General features: G+C 39.3%; 1 protein-coding gene across 1 annotated transcript in view; it reads right to left on the bottom strand.

Moving 5' to 3' along the window:
* Nucleotides 1-3,582: 3,582 nt before the first annotated feature.
* ANO2 (anoctamin 2) overlaps nt 3,583-26,287 on the bottom strand; it is a 193,153-nt gene continuing 170,448 nt past the window's right edge. Inside the window, exons 20-25 of the mRNA XM_064517556.1 lie at nt 26,088-26,236; nt 15,078-15,230; nt 14,920-14,972; nt 13,324-13,505; nt 6,930-7,035; nt 3,583-5,311 (exon numbers count right to left, since the gene is read on the bottom strand). Coding sequence (XP_064373626.1) covers nt 5,030-5,311; nt 6,930-7,035; nt 13,324-13,505; nt 14,920-14,972; nt 15,078-15,230; nt 26,088-26,236 — 925 coding nt within the window. The 3' untranslated portion in view covers nt 3,583-5,029. The remainder of the gene's footprint in view (nt 5,312-6,929; nt 7,036-13,323; nt 13,506-14,919; nt 14,973-15,077; nt 15,231-26,087; nt 26,237-26,287) is intronic.

The following is a 26,287-nucleotide window of genomic DNA, read 5'->3' as shown; positions in this document are numbered from 1 at the left end:
GCTTCATTCACTTCTTGAAAGCCCTGTTTAAAACCACAGAACACCATTGTGAAAGGGATTTCATCTAGCTGCAGGGACCGGGTAGATTCTTTAACGGAATGGTGACTAAATGCATAGAATGATTCAGGAGCAAGGTGTAAAGGCTCCTTCAATCTCTGTCAATTTATTTTCCTGAATAATTTCTGAAGGCTGCCTTAAACTACCCTGCACCAATACTCCAAAAAATAAGTAAAAGGAGCAACATCCTCTTTCAGCTAGCCATAAGCTTCTGCTGGCCACAAATAGGCTGGGTGACAGGCACCCACTACATGGCCTAATAATTATGAAGTCAGTTCCAATTACATCTGTGTTAAGGTTGTACATAAGCCTCAGTTCATTCCTCTATTTTGTTGCTTCCTATTCTCACTGTTCTGGTTAGAGAGCAATGATGATTCCTACTGATGCCACTAAACATGAAGCCTAAATTGTAGCTTCAGTGTTTTGTGACTGTTTGTAGTACTCTTTGTGATCTTAGCTCCTCATTCAGAAAGGGAGTTGGGTTTTTTGTTTGTTTTGTTTTAATTGGGGTTTTATTTATTTTAGAGTCAGGTCAGTTAGAAAGGCTACACAATTCTGAACTAAATATTCAGGAACATCCGTGCAAAATTTTATTCACCTGGACCCAATGTACTGTAAAACTCAGGTTTCACTGTCCTAGCATCTTAAATTTTGAATCATTTCTTCTCTACATATTGTTTTCCTCTCTTTTGCAGAGATTTTAGCTCATTTTAATTCCTAAAGCAGGGAATCACAATATCTCACAGGTTTTATTACCACTTTGTGTTTCTACTTGCATCCCTGCTCTCTTCTTCCCTAGAGAGAGCTTTCCATGTGTGTCTCTTGAAATGGTCATTCTCTGCTTCTGAAGCAGGAGTTATGGTAAGGGGGCACTTTGTGGGTAGACTTACAAGTATCTGCTGATAAAAAGGGATCAGATAATGTCTCGCTTTGTGAAAAAGAGATAAGTTAGAAACTGGAAATGAATGAATGAATCAGTGATCTACAATTACAGGAGCTGATGGGAAGCAGTATCAGGAGAAGCCAGAGGTTACCATAGAAATAGAACAGTGTATGCAGTCCTCAGGGACTGCACCTAAGTTAAGTACCAAACCTGCAGGATTCTCAATGAATGAAACTCTCAAGTTTAAGAGAAAAATAGAAACCGTATCGCAGATAAAGATAATTGAGCTGTCTGTCCTGTTTGCGATATCATGGTAGATCCAATCAGGATGCCAGCTGTGATTGCTGCTATGCCTTTTTCCCAGCCTTGTTTGGGTGAGATATATAAACCTCAGGAGAACTTTCAGAGCATCAGTGTACTTCTGCTTGCTTCTCTAGTTCCTATTGCTAGGAAATCTAGAAATGCATTATCCTTTTAGCCCATAGCAAGCATTTCAGTTGCTTGTTATGGTAATTCTGTGTAACAGCAGCCCAATACACTCAACTTTGGATAGCATTTTTCTGAATACTTTTGAATGTCTCCCACTTAAAAAAAAAAAAGTATTTGCTAGGTGGAGGGGGGGGGGTACAAAAATGGTTCTCCTCTTAGCAGTATGGAGGAAGAGCCTAAACTAAGAACAGTGGCACTAGATCATGGGTGCAGCTATACTTGACTTACAACACATGTGAGATCCACGTGCTCAGCAGGCCTTGTATTTTCTGTGATGGACTTACTGCTCACTGGTCACTGAGGCTCTTTACAAGCCTTCCCTGTCCCCCTTCTTAGCTTGTAAGGTAAGTAAGCTCAGGGCAATGCAATAGGACAGCAGACACCTACTTCATGCTTTGAACAGCAAGCCCTAGTAAAAAGTGGTCTGTTATTCTAGGTGCCACACTGTGGTCCTAATCAAGCTTGGATTTCAAGAGCATACTCTCCCTTGTGCCCCCCCAAACCGGTCAGCTATGAAATGGTATTTATTCTAGAGCCTTGAAATTTAGGGTATCTACATTCATCAGTCACCCTTAGAAAGCCTCAGCCTATATTTGCTGTTAGACTAACTCAATACCAGATAATGAATGTGTGCTCCAACCTGTCTTTAACAAATTTTGGGTTCCAAATTGCAGCCCCAAAATAATGTATTTCAGTAAGTTGTGTCAAAAGTGAGGTCATAATGAAAATCATTATTCAACTATTAAACTTCAGGAAACACAAAAGCTGTGAGATTGTGTTTTTAAAGGCAAGATTTTTAAATCAGTAGAAGTTATTCATTGTAATATTGGGATGGTCTCTTGCTTATAGTTTCCTCACACAGCTCTAGGTACAGTCTAGGAGCTCACTAATCCAGTGACTATTTGTGAAATATCTGAGAGGTACAGATCATCTGAATATGCTTAATCCAGCAACGAATTGGAAGAGAGTGTGCTAAGCAACCTGTATATCTCTTCCTAAACCCATTTCTGTATGCACTCCCACATACCTGGAAAAAGAATGTGAGCCTTATGGTAGTCAAAACAGCTGGCAGGATTGATATTTCTGCTGTTTGGAGCAAGGACTTTTCTCTGCATCAGAGGCATTTTACTGTGAAAAAAATTAACTGCATTTCCATCAACTGTAGATGTAAATCACAAGGGTAGATCCCAGCTCCACACTCCCAAATCCTCCACCAGAATACCATCTAGTGTAAATGAGGGAACAGTTGTCATTAATATCAACTGCCTTAATATATCAGGCCTTGGAATCCCTGACAGGGGTTGTTGGTCTTTTGAAAATTAAATGAGACAATTTATTTTAGAGGAGATATACTGTCTTGGTTCAAATGTTAACCCTAGAGTGGGGAAAGCAAAGTTTATGTCTCAACTCTGTTATGAATTTCCAGTAAGGAGCCAAATTCTTAAAAAGATATTAAAGCAAATAACAAAATTAAAACAAAACAAACATAATCAATTGGGAATTTGGCAGTCAGTCATTCTTTTAGCCATATAAACATCTTTAACATTCTGACTGTGGTGGTTAGATTCCAATTCCTGGACTTCTGCAATCTAAAGCTGAGGTTCAGTCTAAGACAGTCATCTAGGCTCCCTCTACAGTTCAGAGAAAGAGACAAATGTCCCCAAAGGTGATTCTAAACACCTGTCTCAGACAGCAGTGTTAGGATGGGATGAGGAGCTGTCTGCAGGTGACTTTTTTGCCCTACTGAATGCAGAGGGAACCTAATTTTAAATAGTTATATTTAGGTAATAGGCATCCCATCCTCTGAACATCTCCAATATTGAAAAACCTGAATTTTGTGCCTCAAAAGGTTACTGTTCATGTGACTGTGAGGTTTTATACTATGACAAAACCTAAATTGTACTTAATAAGAACACTTTCCAATGAGCTCCCTAGCAAATTGTTATTCATCAAAAAATGCATTTTCAGAGAGGGACCAAAACTCTCTCTGAATTCATGTAAATTGCAGCAAATAAGTTTTGATGGGGAAAAAAGGAAATATCTGGAGAGGTCAGACTTTCATTTCAACAAAGTTAAACATTTTCAATTTTATCTAAAGTTTATTTTTCATTTCAAAATTGATCTATTATATAAAAGGGATAAACAAACCTAACTGAAAATTTAAAAATGAATCTCTAACTATTCATTTCAATCCATCCTGAGACAGTTCTCCCATCTTCATTTTCCTTAGTTTAGGCATTAAATAAAAAAGACAATTATATTCACACTTCTCATTAAATTACCATGGGTTGTATTCAAAAAATAACTTTCCATCTAAAAGAACAATGAAATTCTTAAGTTTCAGGACTATATAAAATAATATAATGATTTTAAAGAACAATAATGTTATATAAAACACCTGTAACTGAAGCACTTTTTTTGGTATGTTTTTGATGGTTTTGAAAGCATTGTTAAGAACTGATAAAATAAAAAGACATTCTTTTACTTGAACTCTGAATTTCAAATTGGGTTAGAGTCAGAATCTCTAGTAAAAGAAACAGATTTTTAAATAAAGTTTTATTGCATTTGTAACTGAATAAAGTTATTCATCAGATGCATATAGATAAAAGCATAAGTAGTGAATCTCTTTCAATGAAATATAGTTCTGCAAAATATTTTACAGTAAATGCAAAACAGCACTTTTATTATTTTATATGCAATATACTTGAAGATGTTGTCATAAGATTTACAGGGCTTGATTCCATTCTCACTTATCAGTTTTGCACTGGTGTTGGTTTAGTAGAGTGATTCTTCTTGACACTGGCTAAACTCCCAGTCTAAGTGAGAGGAGAATCAAACGCAGGGTTTTGTTGTTGTTGTTCAGGACAATGACTAATGAGCTTTGCTAGTTCTATTGTCTTTATTTCATTCTGATGTATATTTTGTGGCCTCTCTGCTCATTAGCACATGCATTCAGGCTCCTGGCTAAGCAAAAGACAATATATATCTATAGATGAAAGTGCTCAGTGGTTTTCAATTCCTCCTGCTCCCACAGTTCTGTGCCCTCAACGACAGCCTTGTGCTCTCTACAGCAACAGCACCAAATGACAGCATACATAAGGAAGGCACAAGGACTCCTTGAGATCCCACAGGTTTAAAAGCTATAAGACTGCAGCTACGAGCCGTGAGATCATGCTTTGGGCATGCTTCCTTAAAGTTAGTCAGATCTGCCAAAAGATGGATGTTGGGGCAGTAGTGTGCCTTCTCTTCTTAATTTACCACAGGGTGTCTGCAGGGATAGGGATCGTGGCTGGCCCTACCACTTAGACTGCAAGAGTGAGGAGAATACCTATGTGACTACCCAACTCATATGCATCACCACAAGGACCAGTCACAGCCACAGGATAGCTTGCAATGACAAACTTTGAGAAGGCTGCATCCCAGACAGCATATCAAATGTTACGGAGAAACTTGCATATGGAGTTCCTAAGGAAGCAAAAGACCCTCTCCTTTTTGCTCCCTGTCTGTTCCTTGACTGTCCTTGCTCCAGTTTCAGAATCACATCACTCAGTAAACAGGTATTACAGACATAAGCATAGTATATTAACTTTCCCTAAGGAGTCACACTTCTGTGTGCTGTGAGCTAAAGGAGGCAAGGCTGCCTCTCTGACTTCGACTAAACTGGCAGAAGCTGGCAGCTCGGATCCTTTGGCCTTTGGTCCCACTTTGGTGTCTGTGCTTGTCATGTGTGATAAAGCTTTCAATCAGCTTCAGCTTTTCATGCTCTTCCTTCAGGAAGAAGTCAACAAGCACACTTTTCTCCTTTTTGATTTGTTCACTGATGTCCTTGGGGATGTCAGGAATCATCCAGTCAACCAGAACGCTGAGAAACATCACCAAATTCTGCAAACAGAACAAGAGAAGGGAACAAGAATGGAAGAATCCAAAATAATCAGGCTCGAACAAAATCAAACCTTCGCTATGGAACAGGGAGGCATGTATCAAACACATTTTGCTGAAGATGCCTAATGTTAAGCAGCTGAGTAAGGCTTTAGTTCAGGAAACCACTTACACTTGCGCCTAACCCTGCCTCAGCATGGTGACTGAATTAAACATGTGCTTCAGTTAGGTCTGAAACAGGAATGGGCTTGGATTCATCAGATGCATCATTGCCTAAGTGACTAAAACAGCCTTGTTCTTTACAGTCTTTCAAAGCTGCTTAGTACTCAGCATTAAACTGGTTGAGACTGAATTCAAAATCCATTACTTTATGGGCAACATCAGTGAAAGCATCCCCCAACACAATCATACTCATGTGTTTCCAACATGGCCTGAGCAGATAGCAGACAACTTTCATGGCCATTCTGTCCTCAAATCCTCCTGCCTGCTGGCAGTAGGATTTGTGTACACTACTGCAGTGTGCAAGCCAGAATCCTGAACCTCAAATGTCATGGTCACTACAGGTGATGGGCATATAACACAGAAGTAGGAAGAACAGTGCGCAGAGAGTTTTGCCTGTTTATGAAATCTATATATAAATTATGCATTTGGGTTTTTATTATGAAGAGACTATTCTGAAGATTGAGACTATTCTGAAGATTGCTGTGTTGTGTAATGGCTCAAAATGTGTGAGAACTTTTGCTGACAAGGCTACTAGCAAAAACCCTCTATCCCTGTCCGAGACAATAGAGCTCATTAACCAGGGAATATACTCCAACAGAACAACAGGCATGTTCTTTGAAGCCCAGCATATCCAGTTGTCTTCAAATATTTTGCAGGCATTAGTGGAAAGTTACTGAAGACGTAAGGAAGAAGTGGAAGAGGGCAATATAAGCCAGGAAGACTCAAAGACATACTTAGGAATATTCAGCAGGTGAGGAGAAAAGACGGACAGATTTTGATATTAGGAGTGGGCCCATTTTAACTGTGGAGGAAAACAAGATCAGGGAGGAGAGCAGAAGGTTTCTCTCATTCAGAAGATGCCATGAGAGCAAAGCTCTTACCAATGAATTCTCCATATTCGGGGGAAGGGGTTGTAGAAAGTAGACAGTGAGTAGACAGTGAAAGATCTTGGAGTATTTATTACTTGTTACTGTTTATTTTTTGCTTTAGATAAAGAGCAGTGTTTCACAAGCCTACATAACAGTTATGTGTCTCTTACATGTGACACCTCTGAGGGTATAAATGCTGACAGAGTCCACTTAACTGAAATGTTCAAGAGCCTGGGATATTTTGGGGATCAGTGCTAGTGCCAGGGCTTAAGGCAGGCTGTGGAGCTTCCATTTCATGACGGAAAAATAAAATCTGCACTTAGGAAGTGTGCCACAGTGCTCCAGAGGGAGAATATGTGATGCGGCCTACTGACACTGCAGAAGGCCCAGTAGACTGGGTACAAGTTCATCAAGCTGGGTATTTGCAAACAGAAAAGTCCTATTGGACATGAATTCCTTTGACACATGCATTTCAATTAATTTATTATGACATTTCTGTGACTGAAATTGCAATAGCTCAACAGACTTACCTGAAACAGAATAACAAAAGCCAAGCGAGCAGATAAGACCGCCCAGTATTGTTTAGAAAACTCATACGGGTTTGGGGACCAAGGTGGTTCTCTGTAATCTTTAAACCTGTCAATGAAGACAGCTCAGTTAGCAATCTCTTCTTACACTAGTTGCTTTGATTAACATGGCTCTCCAGTAGCCGAATCTAAGGAATCAAATTCTCCAGATGTTTGTACTTCATCCCATATTATGAAATACAACTCCAGAATTAGATCTGGGCTATTTCCAATGAATTTAGTTAAGTTTACTCAGGTTTTCACAGTTGTAACCAAAACCAGAACATTGTTCTAATGTTGGAAATTTCCAGACTTTCCTGGATTTATGAATAATCTCTTTTTTATTAATGTTAAACGGATCTCAGTGTACACAGAATAAAGTGTTAAAATTAAAGTATAAAGATAGTCTAAGGCATTTTCAGTCCAAATGAGATAACCTTGCACTCATCCCACCTAAACTGAGATTAATTTAGGGAGAAATTAAGCCCATATAAGGTCTGAATCACACTCTGGAGGTTCCTGTGTCTCTCCATAAACGATAGGGGGAGCCAGGGGAAACACACTTCCTATATTAAGCCTTAGACAGGATAAAACAGAGCCTTAGTAATTTGGTGCAAAGACCGGTGCTTTTAGTATTATCATCAATCATTTGGAAGTAAACAGCAGGCTAATAAAAGTCACAGATGCTCCTAAATTGGAAAGGTTTGCAAATAGCAGGAAATACAGAGGGCAGTAAGAAATACAGACAGGAAACACAATGAGAATAATCCGGGGAAATGGATAATTAAAATAAAACAATTGAAGGCTCTTGAAAGAATAAAGTTTGAATGAAAATGCAGTGAAAAGAGACTGGAAAAGAGCACCTGGAGCTTATGGTGCCCAGCAAGTTCGTACAAGTTTGAAAGATGGCAGCAGCATAGTATGACTTGTGTATGTATAAAATAAAGGCAAAATGGGAGGTATTAGCACTTCTCTGAGCATCTCAGGTAGAACCACACCTGGAATACTGCATTCAGCTGTGGGGATTTCAGACCAAAAGAAAAAAGATATCAATAAACTGCAGGCAGTTCAGCAAGGCAATCAATGGTCTGAAGAGACTGACTCACCAGTAGAGATTAAAGAAGAGCATATGTATTTCTCCACTCTGGTTAAGTAACAGCCGCAGTTCGACATGATAACCATACACAAATTGTGCCCTTAGGACTGAAAAGGATAATTTAGTGCTGTTCACAGTGTTTGACTAGGAGTAATGGGATGAAATTAAGAAAGGGAAAATCTGTTTTGAATACCATGAAACCCTTCCTGACAGTAAGATTCATTAGACTGCGGAAAAGCCTCCATTGGGGGATAATGGAAGAGGTTAATATATAAAACTTGTCAGTTTCAGTTTGCAGGTGTGCTCACCAAAATTACCTCCAGGTTCTGTCCACGTGGGCTTGCACTTTGAACTATACATTTACAAAAACCCCAAAGTCATAGAAAATTCAGCTTGAAACACTGGATGAAATTCCACTTTGCACCTTTTGGAGACAAAGTACACAAGATACAGCCCCATGATGGTGGGGAGAGGAGGACCAGGAGGAGAAAATAACTTTAGATGGGGTCTGTCCAAACTTAATGGAAGAACTACTTGGGCCGTGATATAGACCACATTTTTGTTGTGTTCAGCAGTGCTCACACAGGAGCCGAGCTCTCCTTCCTATCTTACACAGGTTCCTATTTGATCCTATGCTGCACCTGCACTTTGAGATTTCTCCTCCAGTACCTCTCTGTATAACATGGACCCCCACATATTGCTCAAATCTGCAGAACCAGTTCTATCGAATTCAATCCGTTTGAACATCAAAGTCACGGAAAACTACTGAGCTTGCTGAGGATTGTGTCTAGCATGATAAATCAATCCCAGCCTTGAAACTCAGCCTAGGTTCACCTGGAAGGGTCACCAACTGTGGTGGGATTTTCCTTTAATGTACTCTGAGCTTTACAAACTATGCAAGTGTTATATGACATTACACCCCACAGAAATTTCACCTGGCTCAGTGGGAAATCACAGTGCTTGTGATGCCTGAATCTACTTTCAAGAGAACACCAGCAAGTGATTTATGAGGACGGGTGATATTGTCAGAGCTACAGACAAGGTAGCTGGGCCTCCTCTCCACCTCCCTTTTTAATTATGCTATGGCACATGGGACCTTAAAGTGCAATAATCCAAGCCTTTTCTAACCACTACGCTCTACAGGTACTTTCTTAAAAAAAAAATAATCCCACCTATGTCCTCAGTTCCACAACCCACCAATTCTTGGTTCTTAAAATATTTGATTCAGCAGATATGCTAGGAAGATCAAACAGCTGGTTCTCCAAAGGCTATTGTGTTGCAAACATAGCATGCATTTCTAATTCCACTGAAAAGAGACAAGAATGTGAAGTAGTCAACGTGGTTTAAGAACAGGGCACAGAAAAATTCTGAGGGGAAAACCAAAAATGCACACTGAAAACAAAAGATTTCGGCGGAAGGTAAATGAGGATGGGTGGAGAGGACTGGTCAGAGAAAACTGATCTACAGTCAAAGAGTTAAGATAAATATGTAATTATATTTAAGAACTATATCAGGTGTGCAAAAAGAAATGCTAGTAGAAAAATAAAAAGAAATTAAATAGATCAGCTCATTTAGACTTATCCATGATTCCACCTACATACAAATTTTTAAGTTGGTCTTTCACAAGAAATTGAGGAAAAAAATGACTGAATCACTATCAAGCTGTGCTTCAGAAATGCTGTATAGCTGGGTTTATCAAACAGGGAAATATAAGAATTGCTGGGGGAAAGAAGAGAATCCACAACTGATCATTGCAGATGACAGGCATCCCAGGGCATTAAGAAAATTAATTCATTCAAGACACTTTACAAATTTGCTGAATATGGAAACAGAGTTATGTTAACAGAGTTATGTTAAGGGAAAAGTCCCTTTAATGACTGCATATCTGCTGCCTTTTTCTTTTCCATGTGATCAGCATGCTTTCATGCACTCCATTATCATATCAGATTATAAAGATTAAAAGGACTAAACCAATAAAAATGTCCCATAATTTAGCAAGGTTTGCTTTTAATTTGCCTTCAGCTACACAGCTATATTTTGCTCTAAAAAAATCATTACAACTAATGCTGTGCACCAGACTGGTGGTACAGCAATGTTTATTTGGAAGCAGTGTCAAAGAGTTCACAGCATTGTAGAAAATGCTGCTCAAAATATTTAAAGAATGCATTCTGGATGTTCAGTGGGAGAGTTGTTTCTGGCTTTTTATGGTTATTTTTAAGATACCTTAATCTCTGGCAATGCCCGTAAACAGTAAAATTCAGGCTTATTGTAACCACATTTATCTCCAGAGGTCACAGAAATCTAAGAATAAGAGAGGTCAGCTTGTTCCCAACATATTTGCCAGAAACAGAAAGGCAGATTTTTTTCCAGCTTGAGGGACACTGTTTGTTGCCTGCCTCTTGGGAGATGACCTAGATACCCCATGTTTTATCACAGTGATAGTTCTGGCCAAAGCAGTGACTTTGGTAGGATTTAAATAAGGTGGGTGTTAATCAGAAACAGTGAATGTGCTTGCTGACATCTTCTCATAATCATTTCCTGATAAGGGAAGAGAAATGCTCTCATGGTTGTTTCTCATTCAGTGTAGTATATGGTCAGACATATAATATGTTTCTTGTTTGCAATTTTTTTTTTCCTCAGTAGCATGGATCTAATATTCTCAGGCAGGGACCACTTTTAAACTTATGGTGGATTATTACCTTCTCCCTGTATTTCGGTTCTGTTGAATCCATGCTAATCTGAGTGCTGTGCAGCACTATTTCCCCTGAGTGATTTTTCTCTCTCTTTAACTGTTTGAAAGTTAGGAATCTGCTCTAGTATTCATCTAGGCCTCCCCTGTAGCTGAGGTAAGAAGGTAGGCACATCCCAAAAGCAATTTGAAGCTAAGTGTCTGAACTTGAGGGCCAGATTTCTCTCTGCATTTACTCTGCTTCCAGTGCCTGCAGAAGGACCTGAGATACATCATTTTGATGGGTTAAAACTAGGTAAAATAAATAGCACCTGCTCAAAATGTGGGGAATCTTAGGTATGGTTAAAGTTTTCTTATGCAGGAGTAGGACGTAAACTGAATAGTGCCAAATTTAAGACTTTTTTTTGAAATTATTATATCCCTATATTGATCATTTTCTGTACGCTGGGTTTTTATTTGTAGGTTCGATTGAAAATCTTCTATCTATCTGGTTTAAAGTATTGCCATTTCAATAAAACTAGTTATTTCATAAGATACTCATAATGGGAAAAAAAAAAAGATTTTGTGGAAGATAGGTATATACTCTACATTTAGAAATATGCAATTATTTAGAAACAAAGGAAGGTGTCTGGCTAATTCAAGAACCTAACTAGAGTGTAATGCCTTAAATAATCAGTGAAGAGAGATGGACTGCTCTGAAGGGCACTTTATAGCACCTAAATTAGAAGCCTAATTGCACAGTGACTTTCTCTTGCTGCTTTTAAGTGGCTGCTTATTTCTAAATTAATTTATTTTTAAAAGAGCAAAATCAGTACCATATATTTAAAATGAATTCAATTATGTGGGTTTTTTTTGATTTTTCTTAAATCAAAATGTTTGATTCATTTGAAATATTTTCCCTCTCCAACTTTAGCATGAAGACAATTTGCTCCTCAAAGATTTTGGTGGAACGTAAGTGTGTATTCTAAACAGCTTTAGTTACTTGTTTGCCTTGTCATGCTGAAAGCTGTTCTTACAGATTTGTAGAAAAGAGGAAAAGGCATAACTGAGTGGTAACCATACAAAAATCCCCAGCTGCCTTAGCTATATTACATCTATGTATACTCTATAAATACAGTTTTTCTTAAGAAACTCTGAATGGCAGTTATGTGGAAATACAGGGATCACTGGAATTAATAATGAAGAAATCTACTTGCTTATTCAATACAGATTTATCAAGGACAATGTATTTAGCTGGATGGTAGGAAAGGAGAGAAAAATTCTGGAGCTTTAACCAGAAGATGCTACATGAAATCTACAATAACTAACAATATTTTCTGCCAGTATCACAGTATTCAATAAACCACTATTGCAAGGCCAACCTGATGCAAAGAGGTATGAGACTGTCACCTGTAAGATTTGCATCGTCATTCTACTTTGCTTAGCAACTGGTTTTGTGCTGTTTGACTCTGATACTGAGAGGATATAGTGACAGATTTCCAGCACCTCACCAAATCTTGGCCCCTTAGGCAAAACTGATCTAAGAGTGATATTGCACAGTGAATGGAGAAGCCCCAAGACCTGAGTTTGTGAATGGAGACTGGGAAAGACCGAGGTTAAACTGGATGTGGAGACATGACAGGTTTAGATGGTCACTATCAGGAGCACAAAATCCAAAAACTATGGCAGGTATCCGAAAAAACAGTGGACATATACAAACACAGTATACTTCAAAATAAAGGAGGCAATTTAAGGACCTTTGTTTATTAGGAAACACATAAATAAAGTTTTGCCTTCCAAAGAAACTGGAAGAACAAATTATATGACAATCTCTGTCTTGCCTATGCAGAGGCTAGGTCCAGTGTGGTTTCAAGTGAGTCCAAAAGGAAGGTGAGGCAGGCTGTTGGGTACAGCCTTGACCAGAGGCATTCAGTTGTGTACAGCCTTGGGCTCTTTCAATTGTGTATATTTTTATTAAAAAGCAAGGGTACACCCAGAACCCTGGATCCATGTTAGTGATCTCTCATGCCAACTGGAACTATCCCATAGGCATCTACACCCTGGGATTTTCTGCTTTTCCTGAGGAGCAGTGGGCTAGACTTTTTGGATGTATTTTAAAGGAAGTTCAGCCTTGTATCCCCCTGACTGAAAAGATGAAGCTGAAATATGGGACATGTAGAGGGGGAAGGGTGCAGGTTTCAAAGGTGGGCCGCATATTTTGAAAACTCGATCTCATTAAGTAAACACTGAAGTTAGTAAAGAGAAAGAAAGCCGAGTTCTAACTAGTGGGAGTCCATTTTTAAAACTGGATTCTGCTCCCATTGTTCTTAATGGAAGTTTTGCCATTCAGGACAGAAAGATTTCTATTTGAGTCTTTGTTTAAATTGTTTATTTTGTCTTTTAAGGAACTGAAAAAAACCCTTCTAAGAACATCTTAGAACTGTAAGACAGTAAGAACATTCTAAAAGCTGTACTCTTAAAACCACATTTTTAAAGGCACAAATACTATTAGTTCTCACTTGGAAAATTTTTGTTTGACAAAAGACTCAAAGAATTTACTTCAGCTATGCAAAATGCCATTAGAACTACTTTACCTGCAGAATAAAACATCCCGTGCAAACGGGGAGTTTTCTGGCTGTGTTCCAGGCTTGAGATGACTGACATTGAAGTATGAGAGCGTGTGATTGATGAAGCCATGCATGGTTCCATTTTGACTGTATGCGTATTGATACATAAGGCGTGGAATGAAATCAGATGTGACAGAAATTACAAAAGCCTGGGAGGCAAAAAAAACAATGATGTGAATCTATGCTTAATGTGTTTCAGATTAACTTAATTCAGGTGCTAATTTTCATGTTCAAGTAAGTTTGGAAAAAGTGATGAAGTGAGGGTTAAACGGCTGGATCTAGTACAGAATATATAGTTTTATAAGCATAAATAGCCTGTTCTCTCTCCAGGGGAAGCTTGTAGTTAGGCAGGTGGATCATTTCTGAGAGCACAGAATAAGAAAAGCAATTAAAGTATGTACATTTTTCCAACTGCTTCCCTCTCTGGAACCATTAGGAGGTTTTTCACTAGTTTTTCAAAAAAAATAGGTTAAATAACATTTCTGTGAATAAGAATTAGCTAACTGACATTTTAATGGAATCCCCAGGAAATGCAAATGAACAGTTTGTTTGATACAGCAAACAATTAGGGCAAAATGTAAAATCTGAATACAAACCTGCAAAGTGCATTCAGATAAAACCGCAGAGTTTTGCTCATCTTGCACGTATCAGTGCTGTAAGGCCTGAAGTCTATGCTTGACACCATTATGGCTATGTGCAACGCTGCACAAATTTCCTACCTTACATCCAAGAAATGGCCAGCCATCTCTGAATACTGTCCCACCCACATCCACACCAAACAACTCTGCTTCTCAGGAGGGCATTCCCCGTTCTCCCAGTTGTAATGATAACTTAGATACTGCTATAGAGTGCTGTTATGTTGGATGTGATTGTACTAAACAAATTGCATATCTCCTGTGCACAAGTTTCCCCCTCAGTAGTGACAGTCATCTACTTCTCTAAAGTGCTTTGACATCAATGAGTTAAAAATACTAAGTGCTATTATGATTAACTTCTAGGATATGAGTTGTTTTTATCTTAAAGCATATACAGGAAAATTTTACTTAAGGCATACATGTAGACCAATAGACATAATATATATGTATACCAGACACACATTATGTTTATACGTAACTGTTCTTGTTCTATTGCAGAATATCTTTCTCTGTTAAGATTTTGTAGCTTGGGAAGTGTGTAGGCCAAGTCAAAAAAAGTACTCTGGAACAGAAAAACTCACTTTGTGAGCTATACTAGCAGAGTGACAGAAAAAGACATATATATGAATGAGAAGTAGATCTTTAGCAATTATCTGGACTGTTGCCTGCTTACATCCCATTCATTAGTTATATGAATTAGCATTCCTGTCATACATAACACAAGGATATGGAGAATGAGGCTAGTGAACAGTCATCTCCTATGTAATTCAGATGGTATGTTACACTTCCACAAGAATGAACTGGATAATTTAGATTTTATTGTATTTTATACCAATTGAGGAAATTAGACATCACTTTTAAATTAGGTTGGAGGGACAAAATAACCTCTTAATATCATGTCTAAAAGCTGGCATAACCAAATACTTACATTAATGATAACTGAAAGCTTTCCAATACCACTCAAAATGTTATACCAAATTCCTGTAAGTGAAAAACAGAGCTTCATTAAGGGGTTTACTATCATGTTTTTTCTTCCTTATTGAATTCTTGGTGTTCTCATCATTGTAATGATTTTTCATTACCTACCTATATCTTTTGCTCTTACTGTGTCTGGCCTCCTGAGCTCAGTAACAAACTTCTTTGCATCAAGCCGAACTTCTATGATATTGTTCAGAAGAGCAAAGAGCGGTGCCAGCGGGAAGGAGGCAACGAAGAGTGTGACAAAGCCAAACTGGATAACTGGAAGAGAAAGATGAATTGTCCTTGAGTACCTTTTGAAAGGAGCTGGCAAACCCAGCTAACAGTAAATCATTGGTGAGCTTTGTGACCAACAAAACCCATAAAACTCCACAGTACAATTTGGTCCCAGTAATAAATATCACAAAGCAATGAAAGAGAGAAAGGTTTACCTTTCTTTACCTGCAAAAAAGTGTTACATAAACAAGAAAAATGGGGAAATCTACAAGGTGCCACTGTTTCTTCCCAGCACCCTTTCAAAGAGTCTGGGGCAATCTGTCTAGAGGAGGTACACAGTAAATATCTTGCATTATGGAGGCATAAGCCTATGGTGACAAATACATGTTCACTTCTCCTCATGCCAGTGACATCCTCCTTCTAAGTTAGAAATCTTCTGTTTAAAATCCTAGCAAAGGGGAATATTATTGTCACTCTTTTTCTGGATTTGCAATTTGGGTAAAGCAGATGTGGAGAAAGAAAGCACTAATCCAAAGGAATAAGGGGTGGCACAATGACACATAGACCTCCTGAGTCCTCTGTGCTTTCTGGAATAGATATGCAATTAATAAGCCTGGTTCCTTCCTCAGGGGGTAGGGAGACTCTCTCCCCATGAAGTGCTGCCATGCTGCTTTTGTAGCATCTTCTTCCCAGTACTAGACTACTAGTACCACAGGGTTCAGCTCTTAACCCACAGCACAATTAAATAAAGAAAAATACCACAAAGTGTTCTGAGTGAATTATGCCACTTTCCTAAGACAGAGGATGATCTGTCTTCATGCAAACAGATTACTTTGCAAGTAGCTAAGGACCCTGTTTCATCCGACAAAGGAAAATACTGGCACATGACTATGTTTCTAAAATCTCTCAGTGCTCTAAAGAAATTTTGAGTACTACAGTAGAAAACCAAGCCCCTCCAACCGAGATTCTTCAGTTTGGGGATAGGAGGGGGGCATACAGTATCCTTAACTCCCACTGCTTACAATGATCCTTTAGAGTACTTAGAATCGAGCTCATCTGGGGGGGGTCTTATGTATAATCAGAACATGGAAAGGGTTGATGTGTCTTTGCTCCAAGGGGTGAGAAATTACCAAATTCCTTGAAAGACTGTCTTCCACGGAAATCAAGAGGCATCAGTAGTGAATGCTACTTATGAGACTGGATCATTTCCTTGTAAAAACTCCACATTAGTCTAATGTAATACTTGAGGGAAGTGAAAGGAGTTTATTTCCCCCCATACCCTAAAGAAACAAAAAGTAGCAGAAGAAGAAACAAACCAAAAAGTATGTTGTACAAATGCAAAGGCAGTAACCATAATAAAATCAAGCTAATAAATTTAACTGTTACTTATATGTCAGAGTTCAATAAATAGCAATAAAAAAAAGATTTGTGTGTATGAGGCACTATTCATTGAGGCTTCTTTTTCAGAAAACCCTGTGTAAGTTCTTTCTTCATTATGGGGGAAATCTTTTGCACTTTTCATGAAAAGAAGGTCTTTTCATAACACCATTGTTTAACTTTACTTTAAAATCATTTCCTTAGGCACTGTTGTCACAACCTACGGCTAACTGATAAAACAGTTTTCTCCAGGACCTTCTCTTGCACACTTCTTATTTTGTGTGCACAGATTGCAAGCCCTCTTATTGACATTACTGCATTTCTCTTCCAAGTTACAATATATTTGCACAATAAAGTATTATATCTGTATTATAAGTGGCCTTTTGATTATCATGTTCATTGCTTTGCTTTGGGATAAAGAGTATACTCTAGCACACACTAAGACAGGGCTTTTTCAAAGCATAGGACTATTTTATCCTTTAAATTATGCTTTCCTGTATATTTTATGTTCAGAGTCAGGAAAAGGAATTAACAAGGAAATAAAAACAGATGTTAGAACAGTGTCCCAGAAAACTGTGAAATGCTTAGAAAAATACATGGCTCCAAAATATGCCTTATTTGGTTTTAAGTGAATTTATCAGGGATAGAGCTGGGAGGATTCTGTTAAAAAAAAAGAAAGAAAGAAAAAGAAAAGAAAAGAAAAAGAAAGACAGAAAAAGTATTTGCAGTCCTTTGAGTAAAAACCACACAAGCATTTGTTTTGATGGTGTTTGCAGCCCCTTTTACTCACTTCCTGGGAAAATTCACTGCAATTATTTTTTCAAGTTCACAAAAGAATGTTGAAGGTATGCAAAAGTCCTTTGGATAATTGTGTAAATATGTCTTCATAGAAAACTCTGTGCCAGAAGTGTTTGTGTGGCCATCTTGAAATCTCTTCAATGTTCCAGCCTCCTTTTCAAGCAAGTGTCAATGATCCAAAAAGCAGGCAAACCCTCCCCGCAAAACCAAGCATGCCATGATTTATATGGTCAGCCACATGTCTTGAGTAGTAAACTTGCATATAATCATTCAAAACAAGCATTGTGTGAACAGCTTCAGCAATTTAAAAGTGTTTGTTTAGTTTGGTCAGTATTTAGAAAAACAATAGATCTACAAAGCTCAAAAGTCTGCATGCATTAAAAAAGAGCAAAATTCACTGATGAGCAGTTCAGGCCCCAGAAGTAACCTGGTCACGGCATCTCGCAGTTCTGCACAGGCCTGTTCACTCACAATGCAAACATTTACACTGCTTTTTCAGGGCACTCACAAAGACTGTTCTGTTAGGTACAGCTGGTGCTGAGACATCCCATTTTTGACTGGAGGACTTGACTGCACCCCTGGAACGCCTTTTTACGTTCATGCCTATTCCACAAGAGCGGTCCATGCTCTTCTAGGATTCACATAGAACCCTACGAGCCCAAAGAAGGAGCCCTGCCTGCCTCCAGTGATTATTTTCCAGTGCCTTGAGGCAGAAGACTACAGAGACCTGTGCAAGGAGTTGGACCTCTGGACATCCATCCTCTTCCACCTCTCTTCTCATAGGCTAATGCATTCCTGCAAGTAAATGATGGGAGAATAATTGCTCCTGTGCTAAGAGATATTCTAAGTCCTAAGGAGAAACTTTGCAATATACATCCAAGCCTGGCCAAGAAGCTAAGAAAGAGATGTGATTTACTACTCTGTAGTAATAGATGTATGCAACAAGCTTACAAACACAACAGGCTTAGTTGTTTTCTTTTAAATCTAGCCTCAGTATAGAGATTATAGAAAAACACAGGTTTCTCTTCAATGATTTTTTTTTCTTTTGCTGCCTCACACATTGCCTTTTTGATGATTTTTCCTGCTTTAGGAGAAATTCTTCCAAACTGCTAAGACTAATCCTTATGGTAGTCAGTAGCTACAGTTATTGGACCTGATTGTTTTCTCTTTTAAACACACAAGGGGGTTTTGCCATTGATTTTTAACAGAAGTCAGATGATGAAACCCTTTATTATCATTTCTCTTTAAAAAAAAATAATTTTTTTCCAATTGCCACATGAACCTTGGACTCTCAGATGGTTTAGACTGGATGAAGGAAGACTGCATGAAATAAGAATCTGAAAAGTCATTGTTGATGTCAGTTTTTGCTGAAAAGTCAGTAGTGCTATAAACCTTACACATGCATGGACACCATTCAGCTGGTTTTGGAGCTGATTTTTTAAAGTTTGTTTCATTAGCAATATTTACTGCTCCTCTAAATGTCAGTTTCTTGCCAACTCATATCACTGCAGGCTAGTTGCAGATGTTGCAACTTGCTACCAGTTGGATGAGGAAATTGCTATACATGCTACATACTTTGTGAATGTATATCATCTGGTATATTGGACCGGGTCAAACGGATCACGTGGTTTTAGAAACAGGAAGTACTGATGACAAATTTGACACTTTTGTTAACAATGACAATTTATGTTTAAAGATTCATTGGGAAAAAGTTTCAGATTATTCAGAAACTTAAAGAGTGTCTGCTTTCAATTTTCTACTAAGAAATACAAATATATATCAGTTAATAATATCAAAACAAACCATGATTGGAAATTTCACTGGTGCGAATCAAAACTATGTGAAGACGTGCTCTTGACTGAGAAGGCCTGGTCAAGAAATAAGCTCAGTGCAAATTTCTGACTGAATTCAGCTCATTAAAGAACTGAGCCAGAAAAGATTTCCCCAAAGGGAAATTTGGAGTTTATCATAGTGAAATGTTGGCCCCTTCCTGTCACACTGCTGGATCTATAAAATGCCTCTGATGTCAATGGAAGTCTGCTGGCGTTGTAGACTTTGAGGTCCAGGAAACATCTTAGTGGCATAAGCTGTTAGCTCAGTGCTTTAAAATATGCCCTTTACTTTCTAGAAAAGCAAGATGACAAATGACCAGATTTCTCTGGGTATGTCTTCCTGGGGCAGAGAGAGCTCTCAGGAAGTTCATGGATTTGTGAATGGGAAGGAAGCATGCGAAGTGAGTAGGCCAGTGGAAAGCATCATTTCCCCCAACATCTAGTGCAAATGATGAGCAAGCTGTCTACAGAAAAAGGCATACTTTTTTTCCTTTCGTGTTGGATATCACTCCTAAAGTGGTAGAGGAAGGCATGGCCTGGTAGGTGCTGGCTAGAGGACACCTAGAACTGGGGATCCCAAGGAACAGTATCACTAAGTGACTGGTTTAATTTAGGGTGACGTTAAACATCCTAGTCTAACAGAACCTTATTTACATTTAAATGCCTGAATACTCCCAGTATGTGGCATTTTAAAATGCATGATATGAAAGCTGACGTTCCTGCGGTATTTTAGCTCAGATAAGCTGTGAGACAAAGATGGCTGTAGCCTGAATGAGTGTGAGAGGCTCAGACTGCCCTTCTCTTGCCAGCTTTTCCCCCTTTCATGTTGTTTATTCTTCATGCTTATGATTAACAGATTCTTCATAATTAGAGGTACCAGCTCAGTGCTCCCATTAACCATCACACTTCCCCTTGATATAATGGTGCTAGTGGCTTTGCTAGGATGGAGTGCAGTTGACTACTCCTTTGCGGAACAAACTCTATTGAATAAGGGCAGAAACACATTTCCTAACAAGAGAGGAAAATACATTTGCTCTCACTTCTATTCATTTACCTGGATTTAAACAAGGGGGAAAAAAAAGTCTCTGCAAGGCTTTAGGCTTCCTAAAATAATAAATCATAATAAAAGGAAATCCCAGCAGCTTTGAAATGGCCATTCCAAAATGGAAGTGGGAGAGTTATCATCAAAAACCCCTTTCCTTTTTACACATCATACTGCAAAGCACACCCTCAGATTGCTCCAAACACTGGCAAGTAGTGCCTCACCAGGGCTAGTCTGTTTCATCAGGGGGTGCAATGAGAATATGTGATGTGGGGCATGAGGAGCAGGCCACATTCCAGGTCTCCTTCAGAGAAGGCAGATGCCAACCCTTTTGATGGAAATAAGTAGAAGAAACTCTACTGGGTACAAAAAGACAGGACTCCCTGGTGACTGGGGTATAGCCTAGCAAGTGGGAGACCTCAATTCCAAAGTCACTGCTTTGACAGAGGCTTTTTCTGTAGCCTTAAAGATCTCACTCATCTTTAAAAGCAGGATCACTCTGGTCATGCAAAGCTGAATGTAGTAGACATTCATGGACTGATGTGGCTGGATATTCACAGCGGATTTATCTGGCCACCATTGTGTCTTCATGAAATCCCATCATCATCTGGGTGGAGGAACCCAAAGACTGCACTAGGCCAAATCTTATTCAATCTCTTACTCAGTTTCTTCTTTCCTAGTTGAGCAAACAGCCACAGTGGGAGCTTGCCTGAGTAAAGTCTGTGGGAAATCAAAGTAAAACCTCAGAATTTGGTTCTAAACTAACAGCCAGATTTCTTCCTTCCTCTGCTTTAATAGCTACTTCTTCTTAAATGCCAGTCATACTGTCATTTTAAGCAATTCAGAAAATTAAAGTGCTTCCTCTGCACTTGCTGTTCTGTTTCCTCTCCTTCCCCTTCTCAAATCAATTTCAGAGAAACAGGTAAATAAGCTACATAACCATGTCTTGCCTGTCCATTTCAGCTTGCTGCCCTTCAGAGCAATCTCATCTGACAGGTTCAGAGCTGCACAGCATGGAGCATTTCCTGCCTGCGTGGGTGGTCTGAGTCACTCTGCAGCTAGTCTGACAGCTGAATATAGTGCTGTGCACTCGCAGCAGTGAGCAGGCTGGGGAGGTGCAGCTTGGGTTTCATTTGCTGCACACTTGTCTTGAGTCCCACAGACAGCGCATAGCTTGCTGTGGGGCTGGCCTGCTAAAAGGCTCAGTGAGCTGTTCTCTTCACTTGAAAAAACTAATTCTCTTGTTGTAAACAACCGTTTGGATTAGTAATTCAACCATTCATTTGCAGGGTATCTATCTAAATTTCTCTGAATGGTTGCAGGCTGAGGCCCTCCACATTGTTTATCACCTAGGAAAAAAGGGACTGATCTAAAAGACAGGCTTAGCGTCCAACAATTTATAACATTAGTAACTCAGACCCTGATAATGCAAGTTATTCCAACAGAGCAGACTTTTGCATGGTGCCCTCATCAATGAATCAAGTGTGATTTCCTATAAAGACATCTCTAATCATGGTGACAGCATCACAGCAGTTTCCATGGGAGTTTGCCACAGGTGACAGAGAGTGGAAAGAGCTTTCTCCCACACCTTGAAGCTTTGTTTTAGGTCCAGCTATAATTAGCAGGAAGCACCAGCATGCACTGACTTTGGAGAGAGGGCAGGTTCTAATTCATAACCCACTCAAGGCTCCATCCCATTTCTGCATTGGTCAGCCACACTTCATGGATATCACAGAGGGCATGCTGCAGTCTCCCACCCAGTGGTGGACTCCAGGTTACTCCCCCACAACACTTGAGGAAGCCTGGTTCCTCCTTATCCTGCCAGTGGCTTTGCACTGTAATTAGCTATTCGTGCTGCAACCGATCGCGTGCTGTAGCTCCGAGAATGAATAATATCGACTGCCACAGATGTGCAAGAGCAAGAAATTAAATATTTATAAACTGTTGTGTTTATTCTGTTTGTTTATTACCAATAACTAAAGGTCCTTGTCCTTAAAGAGAACGTGCTAGCTAGGATACTTTGGATGTTAAAGTGCAGACATTTCGAGTTATGCCTAAGCATAAAAACATATGAAACGGTTTACAAGGGGAAATGTCTATATTTTTTCACCATTGTTTAACGCAAAAATTGCAAAGGAGTTTACTCAAAATTCCAGGAGGAAAAATAATCTTGGGCTGAAATAATGCATAGAAAATTTCAATGCAAAAGGAGATTTTTTCAGCAAAGTATGGGCATGTGCAGAGAGGGATAAGGCAATAGAAGTTGTACCACAGAGCCAGATTCTAAGGTGAGTTGAAACAATTCTTAGTGCATCTTGAGATGATGGCATTTGAGGGCTTCTTTACATCAATTAAATGCCACTACAGAGGCTAAGGATCTGATCCATAAATATATCTGTAGAAAGAGACCCCCCCAAATCTTATCTATTAAATTATTTTTATATATATATAGTTACATATATGCCTATACGTATATATATTTATATTTACCTGCATATATGTGTATGTGTGTCTGTATATGTATATAAACCATACATGGTATTGACCTTTTCTGTCATAAAATGCATTCTCTTTCAGATGTTTTGGGAATAGTGGCTTGTTAAAACAGGAATTGTCACAGACAATATTTAACAGATGTCTGATTTTAGATAAGATGCCCATTGACAAGCTGTCATTCTCTCCTGAATACTTTTATGCCCTAAAGCTTGGGTTTGCCTAGATTATTTCTTTCCTTCCTCCTCCCCCACCCATACCTTTCCCCCTCTCTCTTCCCCTTGCCTCTCCAGGGTCCACTCATGAGACAGCCACAGGGCTGAGGGGGACACTGCAATTTTGTTTTGCATCTGCTGTGAAGAGTCCGGCCTCTAACTCACTCCCTAGCATCCCTGTGTGCTGCTTCCTCTCAGGTTTGTTCTCCTGAGGACTGCTGAAGTTGGATGTTATCCCAGGACTGCATCACTGAGTTACCTGGAGACTATTTGCACCTCTGTCCTCCTGGGTTCTGCTGAGTCATAGAGATACTCCTTAGAGCTTATACCAAACACAATTCAGAATGAGAAAGAAGGCATTTCTATATTTCACTGTGTAATTCACTATCAGATTCATGGTATTTATCCTCTGCCAAACTCATCTCTAATGTAGTCCTTTATCCTAGTGTTTGAACTGCTTCTACTGGAGCAGTGGATGCATAGAAATGCATGGTTACAAATGGAATTAAACAGTCTTAATGAAAACTGGACAGAGGAAGGACAGAGGATTCCTTGCAAAGCAGAATTAGACCAAAAATGCCTGGTTGTTGGTATTCCTCTCTGCATCACTTTGCACAGGCTGGATACTGTATTCAGAATTTCAAACATCATTTTGTAAGAATCAGTGCATCTTTGGACAATGAAGTTACATTTTTTCTTGAGCAAAGTGCAATCGAGATGCCAAAGGGACCAGTTCTTCCCAGTTGTAACTATAGAGGACACTGGCACAGTACTAACCATGTTAAAACTGAACCAAATCATGAATGATATTTTCATTGAACAAACTCAATACTTTAAAGTTTCTTTCAAATAAAAGCCATAGGGAATTGGCTCCTTGACTTCCAGGAAGCAGAAAACTCTCTAATGCTTTATCTCAACTGAATTACTGTGGCCATACTAGTCTTAGATCCTAAATCAGAGAGTCATTTAATAATATGCAAATGTTTCACCAAGTCAGATGCCAGCAAACCACACTCATAACAAAGCAAGCATATATTTCTTCTCTTATAGACATTGCATTTTGAGAGAGGCATTTCTGAGAAGTAGCAGATCCCAGCTCCTGGATCCCACTGAGTGGAAATCAGGAACCGCTGTCTCACTGACTGTGTAGTTTCCAATAGTGTGAGTGGTGGCATCTTGCCACCTAAGAAACAGTAGATCTCAGTTCCCTCTGGCTTTTCACCAACATGCTTAATTTCTAATGCGGAAAAGCAAACTGTAGACTAGCACACCAACCTTGAAAGAGTACTGATCCCAGCCATAGTTTATCAGCAATTTGTGTAATTATGAAAATATAGCAAGTGCATACATAAACATGGATGGTATACACATGGTGAGCACCTGCTTTACATAATCAGAACACTACTGACTTTAACAGAGTTGCTGCTACTTTATAGTGGTTTGAAAGATGACCAAATGTCTGGCAAGTACAAACCACTAGTGACGTCAGTTACTCCAACAAGCTGATGCATGCAAAGGAAGTACGCATATGGAGTTTAAGAAACTAGAGAACGTGCTGGTTAAAGAACTGGTCTGAAAAGTGGGAGACTAAGAAATAATTCCCAGGTGTGCCCTAGGCTTCCTTAGTAAGTGTGGCCAACTCAATTTCTCTGTGCCTCAGCTCTCCATGGATAAAATGGGAGTAACAGTTCTCTAGTCTGCTCTCTTTTTTAGCTGTTCTAGAAGTTCTTCTGGGCTGAAAGTTCTGTCATTGTATATCAGTGTGGATTTTAATTTAAGCATGGCTGGGAACCTGTGTACGTGATTCAATCTTCAGTAAATGGTCAGTCATGAACTGACTAATCTGAAAAGATATTCCTACAGTTTTCTATTCTAAAGAGCAATATTTCCGTAAGAAAATACATTTGTATGTTTGGGGATCTATGTATCTTTACTATATTTGAAGCATTAATGAACAATTTTAATAAACTTGGGAGGAGTTACCCCAGAAGGTTATGCAGCCGTACAGAAAGACCTTGACAGACTGGAGCAATGAGCATAGAGGGACCTCATAAAGTTCAACAAGCGGAGTTCCAAGTCCTGCACTTGGGAAGAAATAATCCTGTGTACCAGTGGTTGGCCCCAGTACAGGCTGGAGCCAACCAGCTGGAGAACAGCTTTGCAAAAAAGGACTTGGGGATTCTGGTGCACAACAAGTTGACCATGAGCCAGCAATGTACCCTTGCAGCAAAGAAGGCCAACAGCCTCTTGGGCTGTTGCTGGGAAGAGCATTGCCAGCAAATCGAGGGAAGTGATCCTTACCATCTACTCAGCACTGGTGAGACCACATCAGCAGTACTCTGTCCAGTTCAGGGATACCCAGTACAAGAAGGAACATACTGGACATACTGGAGCGACACACTGGGGGCGAGTGGGAGTGGGACACGCTGGAGTGAGTCCAGCATAGAACCACTAAGATGACTAAGAGATTGGAACATCTGACAAATGAGGAGAGGCTGAGGAAGCTGGAGTTGTTGATCCTGAAGAAGAGAAGGCTCAGGGGAGATCTTATCAATGTGTAAAAATACCTTATGGTGAAGGGATGTGGGAATTAAAGAAAATGGAGCTAGACTCTTCTCCAGAGTATCCTGTGAAAGGACAAAAGGCAATGGAAACAAACTGAAATACAGGAAAATCCATTGAAACATAAGAGAAAACTTTTTTACTATAACGGTGGTCAACACTGGAACAAATTGCCTAGAGAGGTTGCAGAGTATCTAGCCTTGGAGATATTCAAAACCTGGCTGGACAAGGCCTTGAGAAACCTGCTGTAGCTGACCTGCTTTGAGCAGTGGGCTGGGGTAGACAATCTCCAGAGGTCCCTTCCAACCTCCGCAGTTCTGTGATTCTGTGAATTCTATGCACTGTTTTTAGCTGGGGACCCTCTTTCACAATACAAATATCAGCTAGCTACTAGGTCTCATCACTGCTGCTATGCTGGTAATGTGGTAGAGTCTCATACCCCACCTTTCTTGCATGTCATTTTTACAAAGCTACAACAGTGTTTTTTTCCTTCTGTCATGCTAACTTATGACATATATGCTACTTTGGTCCTGTGGAAAACTATGGTTGTTGCAGAAAGGGAGAAGCAATTCAGAAATCTTACTCATTTCCATGTATTCTGGAGTCAGCCCAGTGAAAGGTTCCAAGCTGTAGTCAAGATACCATTGCTGAGGGTCCTTCGACTGGTTGGTGTTGATTTCCTTTGGCTCAGTTCTTTCATCCTTCAGCTTCCTGAAGAGCTTCTTTAACTTCCTGAGGAACAAAAAGCCAGACTGAAACAATTTTTTTTTCTTTATAGGATTC

The sequence above is a fragment of the Dromaius novaehollandiae genome, chromosome 1 (assembly GCF_036370855.1).
Source record: "Dromaius novaehollandiae isolate bDroNov1 chromosome 1, bDroNov1.hap1, whole genome shotgun sequence".
Classification (NCBI taxonomy): domain Eukaryota; kingdom Metazoa; phylum Chordata; class Aves; order Casuariiformes; family Dromaiidae; genus Dromaius; species Dromaius novaehollandiae.
The sequence above is the reverse complement of the archived record's forward strand: the minus strand, read 5'-3'. Positions and strand labels throughout refer to the sequence as shown.